Raw genomic sequence first — 9,719 nt, 5'->3', positions numbered from 1 at the left:
TTCTTTCTTTCTTTCTTTCTTTCTTTCTTTCTTTCTTTCTTTCTTTCTTTCGACAAGGTCTCTCTATATAGTTAGTCCTGGCTGCCCTAGAACCAGCTATGTAGACCAGGCTGGCCCTGAACTCAGAAATTCAGCTGCCTTGGCTTCCCAAGTGCTGGAATTAGAGGTGTGCACCATGCCAGGCATATTTTTCTTTTGATACTTGTGCTTTTTACATGTCACATCTCTCACTCCATCCCCTGACACAAAGTCACAGTTAGCCCATTCCCTTACAAGAGCTTACAGTGCTAGCCCCGCGTTTAGGTTTGTCGGTCCACTTGGAGTCACCTTTTACATGGTGTCTGCGTGGTAGAACTCCAAATATATTATTGTGACTGGCTCACCATTTCTTGAAAAGACTGTTGTCTGTTATTGTATAGTCTTTTTTGTTGTATTGTTTTATTTTGTTTTCATTTTCTGAGACAGGGTCTCAGGCTCTCTGCAACTGGAGTTCTTTGTGCCTTGAGTTCAAGATATACTTTGTTTGTTTTTATTTTTTAATCCTTATTCTGAACTAATTGCCTGGGCTGGATCTTCCAGTACAAAGTTAAACAGGCAGTGAGAGCAGACCTACTTGTCTTGTTCCTGAGAGTGGAGGGAAGGTACTGCTTTTCCACCATTATGTACACTGTCCAATGTAGATAACCTTCTATTTCCATTACATGTGGGAATCAAATAAAATTACTAACCAGAGTTACAATGCAACTCCTCTATAGCCCTCTGCTCAGTGTGAACGTAATTCCTGTCATGGTTCCTTCAATTTCCATGTCCCTGCTCAAGCTTTATCCGGCACACCGTGAAACCCTTGCTCCTTGGAAATTCTGAGATCTCTCAGTGAGCTTCATTTCACTTCTGGCAGCGCTGCCTTTAGAGATGCAAAGATTTCAGATGAGCCTCAAAGTTGTGTCATATAGTAAACATTTGATAGCGAAACAAATACAGTCACTTTCGGCCATCCAGCCCCGACCCTGCTTCACTCCTGAGACAGACATAGTCAGGTATTGTCAGACGGTACGGCCATATATGGTCACTTCCTATTTCTAGCAAGTGAGCTCTCATAAAACTAGTAATTTATCCTGGTTTTGAGAGCATAATTTCCAGTGAGGCATGGTGGCTCGTGCCTCTGGTCTTGGTTCTTTGGGAAGCTGAAGCAGGAGGATCGCTTTTAGCCTAAAGTTCAAGGCTAGACCTTGTCACTCCCAAAATTCTATAATGACAGGTTTGGTTTTGTTTTTGTATCTACATAACTAGAAAGGGGAGATAAAATGGTAGCATAATGCTGTATTACTAACGTCAACTTGAGTTGGCTGTAACATACATTAGCTTGTATCTTGTATCTCCACCCATACTTTATTTTATATTGTGAAGCTGTAACCCTGATTCGGTCTCACTGACATTAGAGAAGTAATGAATATCAAAATAAACACACTTTTCCCGCTGTGTACTCAGGAGGCCGACGGGGGAGGACTGTGAGTTTTAAGTCGACTCTATAGTGAAATCCAGGCCAGCTCGGGCTATACTGCAAGACCCAGTTTCAAGAAAGAAATTTTAAAAATGGCTTTGACTTTTCTCTACCTTCTACACTTATAAAGTGTGTGTGCATGCGTGTATGTGTATGAGTGCGTGTGCGCATATGTGCAAATATGTGCATTTGTGTGTGTGTGTGTGTGTGTGTGTGTGTGTGTGTGTAGTTTATATGTCTGGTCAATAAAAACTTCTCTTCGCAAGGGAGAATGTGGGCTTATATTGCAGTTTATCTTCTGAATAAAAGTATTTAGCACCAGTTGAAGTACAATTCCAACTCTTACAAAACTGCAAGATGCAAATGAGATAGAGACCCGGGTTATGAACCGTGAATTGGACATCTGCTGTAACTTTACTTTTTCTCATTCTGTAGTCTCTCCCTTACCAGCCCTCCCCAGCCCCCATTGCATTAGCAGTGAGCCTGGAGACAGGCTGGGCCTTGCAGGCACAGGCGCTGCTCCAGGTTCTCAGCTATCTACGTTATGGATTACAAAGTGTCATGCTGGAAGCGTTCACGAAACAAATTTTCAAAATGGGACATGCTTTACCTGTTAGGGGACACTTTAAAGAAAGAAACGCCAAATTTGTATTGCTCCTTCCCCACTTTCCTTAGTTCAAACTATTAAAGAGACTTGTTTTTTAATCTCTGCATTCTTGATTTCTAACTCAAATATCTATATATATACTTTGCTTTCTTCAAACCATGCTCATGAAAACGTGAATGAGCACTTGGGAGACTCCACCTCCGTCTTCTACTGGCTTTATAGTCACCTTTACAGGCAGCAGCTGTGACATCAGCATTTTAGCGTTCAGGCATTTTTCTCCTCTTAACCTTACCTCACTGTGAAATAACTGAAGGTCTGTAAATAAACATTTAAGTCCTCTATGAGCACTCTTGAAAGAAACACTACAAGAAATTCTTTCCCGAGTGCAGCTCACTGTTTAACGCCTCTGGGTGTGAAGACCTCGTAATTACTCATCAGTCTGAGTGCTTACTGTTGTTGAGAGACTGCGGGCGGAGCTATCTAATAACACAAGGGTGTTGAGACACGAAGGTCAGGACCTGGGCAGGAATTAAGGGTGGTCGCGCACTAACTGGGTAAAATGGGAAGGCTTTGTGTCTCCTTGATGTCAGGAATACGTTGCAATCATGTTGGTGACAGGATCACCTATTCTTCCAGATCTTTGTGTGACAAATGAAACAAATGGGTGGCTGTTGCTTTTTGATAGGAGCAAAAATGATTTAAGACCACAGATGCAAATAAAGGCTGTTTGAGCCACAAAACCCTCTTTCTTATGATCTGAAAGGGAGCCATTACCCTAACCCCTAAAACACAGCCACACCCAAATTATTTACTTTGTAGCTTATCCAGTTATTGCTTATATTTTTCTCTTTCTGTCTTTTTAAATTCCCTTTTCTTTGAGCTATTACACTGGTTGATGAATGGAAGATAATGAGATCAATGCTGATTTAACTGTAGATAACCTAGATAGATTTCCTATTTCTATAAGTGTCCTTTTGATAGGGCTTTATTTTTTTTCTAGCCTGGTGTAGTGTTGCAAATCTTTAATCCCAGCACTTGGGAGTCAAAGGCAGTACTGTGTGAGTTTGAGGCCAGCCTGAGCGACATGGTAGGTTCCAGGTCAGTTAGGGCTACATAAGAAGACCCTGTTTAAAAAAATAGTTTTTTTCTTGGTACCCTGTAGGTGGAGATGGGGATCAGTGTAAAGAACCCAAGTCTGAATAACTGCTCTGTAATTATGACTTCAAAAAGGAAAGTCTTCTGTGCCTAGATGTCCATCTTCAGAATGGACATAAAAATACATGTCAAGCACCACATGAAACGAGTGACCGCTTTGCTCTGTCGTGTCCTCGCTTCCATCCTTGTTAGGCCTAAGAGCCCGTGCTGCACTGTCACAGTCCGTTTCTGGACCCTGCCTTCATCTTCTTCTCCCTCCCATCCTTCCTCCCCTCTGTTCTCTGTTCTCAGCTAGCCAACCCTGGTTGGATGCATGTCTTTCACAGAATTACAACAATAAGGGAACGAGCTCTTGAGTCTTGACAGGTAAACTGAGGGTGGCTGTTCTCTGAGTGGCTTTTGGGAAGCCAGAATACACTTCATGCTTTAGCTGCTCTTCTGTGAAGGAAATGACAAGAAGTGACGATTACATTCAGTAGCCTTGTAGCATTCAGCCCATGCTACAGCACAAACTTTCAGTAAGTGGCAAATGCTAGTATTTTTAGTCCATGATAGCATGTTTTTTCCATGGTAAGATCTAAAACTAACTTACAGATGTTCACTTCCAAATATGGATGTGCATCTTACTGTAGAAAAAAAGATTTAAAAATCTCAATTCAGTCATCTCATTTAATAACAGACTGTTTTAAACTTAGTGTTCTTTTCCATAAGACCATAAAGATTGAAGAGTTTTCTGATTTTATTCATTTATAACAATATAACATTTTATAGATGGCACTTTTTTTTTTTTTTATGTGTGCTCTGTCTTTACACACACCAGAAGAACAAAATCAAATCCCATTACAGATGGTTGTGAGCCACCATGTGGCTGCTGGGAATTGAACTCAGGACCTCTGAAGAGCAGTCAGTGCTCTTCACCGCTGAGCCATCTCTCCAGGCCCAGAACTTTCTTTTTATTCATTCTTTTCTTTTAATTTTATGTGCATGAGTGTTTTGCCTATGTGTATGTATGTACATCACATGTGTGCCTGGTGCCTGCAGAGGCCAAGTGAGGGTATCGGATCCCCTGAGACCAGAGTTATAGATTGTCATAAGCAGCAGCCATGTAGGTGTTGGGAAGAGAACCCAAGTTCCTGCATGATAGTTACTGGTCTTTTTGTTGTTGTTTTATTTTTTGAGACAGGGTTTCTCTGTGTAACTGTGGCTGTCCTGGAGCTCACTTTGTAGACCAGGCTGGCTTTGAACTCACAGAGATACACCTGCCTCCGCCTCCCAAGTGCCGGGATTAAAGCTGTGTGCCACCACTGCCCAGCTGATACCTAGTGCTCTTAACCACTGAGTCATCTCTCCAGTTCCCTAGTGATAGTTTTTACTTGTTTATAATACAGGAAAATTTTGAAGAAAGATGGAAACTATGCACTTAAGTCTGTTCTTTATGATATAGGAGTTATGTAAACATGGATTCAGTGTAAACTCAGATTCAGTTGCAGAAAAAAATCCCCACAAAACTACTGAAATAAGACCATGTGAACGATTCTTAAACATGCCTCACACAGCTATGTGACTAGGTGACATTGTCCATAAACTAGCTGATATGGTTCCCCAAATAGCAGTGTGGACGCTTAAATTTAAATAGCATCAAAATACTGACCCTCTTTTTAAACGAGTTTCTCGTAATGGAGGGTAAATCCACCTTAACAAGCATAGCTCAAGGCATTGAAATAATTCTCCCCGGCACTCAACGGTCTCTGGTATTAGCCAGCAGATTGGATATTTCGGTTTAAAAAAAAAAATGCTCCATGTTCCTTTTTATTGCCATCCATCATCCAACAGCTGTAAAATCACCAGCTGCTAGCAGATACAGGAACTAAACCAGTCCTCCACAGCTGTGAAGAGAAGCATCCTTCGGATCTTTTCCACACGTAATTCCTGGGCCTTAAGCAGGCTGGAGTCAAAGCACAGTTTCCCGTGCCATGGAACCCCTGGCCTTGTAAACATGTCAGGTAATGCAGAGGCTTTGTTTTATATTTGTCATAACCGAGAAGAAGCATATGTGGGGAAAGTAGAGGAGGAGGCGGAGATCATGCAATGTGAAAAGAACAGCGAAGAAAAGAAATAGTGTTTATCCTAGTGTAGACACTGACGTTATGGTTTGTGCTCATTTTCCTGAGACAGCATTTCAGGGCATAGCCCAGCCTACCCTCAAACTTGTAATCCTCCTGCCTCAGCCTCCTGAGGGCTGGGATCACAGGCATGCACCACCAAGCCTGAAACCATAACACTTTTTAATCCTCACAGTAACCATGAAAGCAGATGTTATCCTTATTGTGAGACAGAGTGACTTAGCAAATGCTATGACAAATCACATTTAGGTCTGGTTGGTGCTCCGAGATGCTCCTGATTAGTCATTACAATGATCTTCCTTCCCAAAAGAGGGAACAATCGAGGGGAAGCTTGGCTGGTGATGGCTAGATGGAGTGGATCTGGGAAGAGGGAGAAGGAGGTGGTATTCCTTCCGAGAGACACAGGGAGCTACCTACTGGAATCTCTCTTCTCAAGACAGGGAATGACCCTACAATCTTAGATAGTGTAAGAAACAAAACAGGCTCCATTTCCATCAACTTCTCCATTCCATCGTCTATTAAGAATTCTAGCCAGAGAGGTGGCTCAGTGGTGAAGGGTACCTGCCACACTGTGGAGGACGGAGGTTTGAGTCTTGGCATCCACATGGTGGCTCACAACCCTCTGGGGTGCCAGTCAGGGAATCCTACAGGCATCCATGTGGTACACATAAATGTACTCAGGCCAAATATTCATACACATAAAATAAGTATGGTCTGGAGAGATGGCTCAGTGGTTAAAAGCACTGGTTGCTCTTCCAGAGGACCCAGGTTCAATTCCTAGCACCCATATGGCAGTGTACAACTGTCTGTGACTCCAGTTCCAAGGGATCTGGAACCCTCACATGGACATACATGCAGGCAAGACACCAAAGCATATAAAATAAAATGAAGAAATTTTTGAAATAAAATTAATGAATTACAAATGTTCACCTTAATGAAAAGAACTCTAGCCTAGAATATCAGACGGTGTTATAGTGGCTCATCCTAGGAACACTATTAGCTGTACGTGAGTCAACTTAGTCTTTAAACTTGTGACCTCAGACCTCAGTAAGCACCCAGATAGTCTGGAAGCCCTGCTCAACAGACTCTAGAGCCCTGCTGGAGTATACCACTTGTCTCTAGAGCATCTGGGTCATTTTTATTTGACTCATACCTGAACAAAATTAGTGGAGATACACAAAATTATTCTACTCTTTATTTGCAGCGGTATTCTTTCAAAGCCCTTTCACTGCCTGGGAACTAGTACATACTGGCTATATGAAAGCTGCACTTTTGGGGAATACTACATTCACTTTTAGAAGTAACTGTTTCTAGCCAGTTACTCTGACCATTCTCCCATTCATCTGAGTTACCCTGCTCATTGATGCCTTGTGCCCCAGCAATGCAGCCCTTTCAGCCCACAGTATCCTGCTGGTTAACCAGTCCACGGTTCCTGATAGTCTGTCCTATGTCAGGACCAGGATAAAGAATAAACTAGAGACTCTACCCTTTCGTTGATGTCATATTGATACTCTTGAGTTGTTTTGCTTTGTTTTGTGACAAAGTTTCACCACGCAGCCCAAACTGACCTTGAACTTGTTATATTCCTGGCTTGGCCTCCTGAGTGTTGACATTACAAGAGTTCATTACCATGCCCAAGTTACTCCACCTCATTAGCAGTAAAGGTCTTCAGTTTTGTTTGTCGTTTCAACTGTTACTTCCTTTGCTTTGCTTGGGTGTGTGTGAAATTAAAGAACTGAGTGTATACAGGATCCGAAGAGCCAGGATAGATGCCCAGCCTGGACAACTACCTGCAGCTGGCTGGGTAAGGAGCCTGCCGTGCACAGACCCCATAGACTTACATTTGGCTGTAGAGGGTGAGAGTATGACACTTGCAGGAAAATGGATGGAAGCAGAGATCATGGTGTTCAAGGAAGTAAGCCATGCTCATAAAGACAGCACATGTCATCTCTCAGATTGCAGAATCTACATTTAGATTTATATACGCACACACACACACACACGTATATGTATATGCATATGTAGGACTGGATAGTAGAAAAGATACTATTGGGGAAAGATTAAAATTCTAGTTTGAGTCTTTAATATTTTTGTGGGTGCATTGGTTTGAGAGGATAAGTAGAACAAATGTGACAGGAAAGGGACTTCTGAGGAGGGAAAAGAGCAAAAGATGGGGAGGGGTAGAATGGAGAATGGGGGCTGAATAAACACAACATATAATGACATGCATGCATGAAAATAATCAAAATGACATCCATTAGTTTGTATACTAGCTAAACATTAATTTCAAAAAGATAAATTTCTAAAAAAAAGAAAATCAATAGTGTTTTCCTACATAGTTTTAGTTTTGTTTTCTAATCCTCATCTATAGTTCTGAAGTGCTTGATGTATGAGACACTGTTTCAGACGACAGGATACCAGTTTTTAAAAATCTTCTGTCTGTGTTCTACTCTTCACTTACTGAGCACCTGCGTCTAGCTCAGGTAACACGCTGGCCCCAAGGATGTAGGTACCCTGAAAAACGCATCCCTGTTCTCAGGAAGTTATGGTCTCAGAGGGAGACAGGCAGAGTTTCAGGAGAGCACAAAAACATTTGCAGAAAAATGGATGGAAGACCAGGGAAGGAGAGGTTAATTCTGCCCTCTGGGCAAAGCAATGCTCTTCACAGAGAATTGCTGTTCATCCTGCTGATGGTACTGATGGACAGCAAAGCCACCAGACATTGAACAGAGGATCCTGTTTTTCTCACTACACAATCCCAGCAAAGGTCCCTATTTGCTGCCAAAGGTGGCCTGTGTGCGATAATGCTGTATACACAGATCATGCCAATGTCTCAATGCTGCTCGCAATACACTTTAGATCCAGAGGTCATGGCACAAAACAAACAAACAAACAAAGTGGCATGGGCATTTCCCAAGGAAACTAGCTATCATACTTGACTATAATGCCAAAACTGAAGTTTCAAAATCAAGCGACTAGGACTTTGCGGGATGACAGTGAGTTGGAGGGGTGGGTAACAGGCAGAACAACTCTGGGAGGAGACACCAACTTGGGAGACTTGGGACTACAGCTGAGAGAATTTCTGGTTTGTTTTACCTACCACGTTGAATGCTCCTGGGGCCTTGATGGGTCTGAAGCCATCAACAGGTACACACTGATCAGCATGGCCATTGCAGAAGCAGCTGCCCTTGACAATGAAGTCATAGATGGCATAGTGTGTAAAATGTTGAGGCTTCGCATTCAGGTCGTTTCTCTGACAAGGGCAGGACTGTCGCTTGAGCAGCTGTACACGGAGGTTGGTGATCTTTAGCTGCTCCTGAACTTTGGCACTGTAAGGGTTTTCTACGTCATACGGGACTGACAGAGCTCTGAAAATAACCTGTAAAGAGAAGAAAAACACCATGTATGTACAAGCTGCGTTCAAGCCCAGCAGTGTTTGCCCAGTGTAGTCCCAGTTTGATTTATACCTTTGCTTATCTGCCAGTGATAAGATAACCAGAGACTTTTAGACCCTGATCACACCTGGAGAAGAGTCACCCTGTTACTCTGAGGAACAGGTGCACTGCCTGTTGGGGTACGGAAGTGTATAGTGAGTCACCAGCCGAGAGCCTTGCTTTAGAGATGAAGGTGGCCGTGTGGAGATGACGGGGGAGAACATTCTAAGCAGAAGAAACAGCAAGCTCCCAGTCCCTTCAGCAAAGTCAAGTCTGACTTATTTCAGGACCAGCCAGAGCCACATGGAGAGACCCTGTGTCAAAACCATACCAAAACTAGAGGTCGGTGTGACTGGAGAGCAGAGACTAAAGGAAGAGTGGCTGGAAAGAAAACAGATGGCAGACAGACATGTGGAGAGCGAGCCTTGAATGGCCATGGTGAGGCCACTTGCAATGCAAGGAGCCAGTGGGAGGGCGTAACCAGATACTCGATCTGAGTCATTACATGTTCTAATAAGACATCGTCACTTCCCAGAGCAGAACAGATTGTACAGGTAAAGAATAAGGCAGTGATTGTAACAGAGCGTGTGCTTAGCTAAGGGAGGCCCTGGGCCTGACGCCCACCACTTCAGTAAATAAACAGTCAAAAAGTCAAACAGAAGGACCAGTGGGGAAGCAACTGTAGACTCAAGATCCAGAAGCTGGATTTTAGAGTGAACTTTGACTGCTTCAAAGACTAATTGAATAGCAATTGGGGCCATTATTGCTATTACACAAATGTCTTTGGTTATCCTCTTTCTGGAACTGCCTTCTATGTTTGTGGCACTTTCCAGAAAATAAAAAATAAAATAAAATAAAATAAAATAAAATAAAATAAAATAAAATAAAATAAAATAAAA

The 9,719-nt window shown here is 42.6% G+C and overlaps 1 protein-coding gene across 2 annotated transcripts in view; it reads right to left on the bottom strand.

Moving 5' to 3' along the window:
• The window catches only part of Ntn4 (netrin 4), a 105,404-nt gene that overhangs the window by 54,934 nt on the left and 40,751 nt on the right, over nucleotides 1-9,719 (bottom strand). For both annotated transcript variants that reach the window (XM_055627979.1, XM_055627980.1), the window contains exon 3: nucleotides 8,487-8,765. In XM_055627979.1, coding sequence (XP_055483954.1) covers nucleotides 8,487-8,765 — 279 coding nt within the window. The remainder of the gene's footprint in view (nucleotides 1-8,486; nucleotides 8,766-9,719) is intronic.

This window comes from Psammomys obesus, unplaced genomic scaffold (genome assembly GCF_907164565.1).
Source record: "Psammomys obesus unplaced genomic scaffold, mPsaObe1.curated_primary_1811, whole genome shotgun sequence".
In the NCBI taxonomy this organism is placed as follows: domain Eukaryota; kingdom Metazoa; phylum Chordata; class Mammalia; order Rodentia; family Muridae; genus Psammomys; species Psammomys obesus.
The sequence above is the reverse complement of the archived record's forward strand: the minus strand, read 5'-3'. Positions and strand labels throughout refer to the sequence as shown.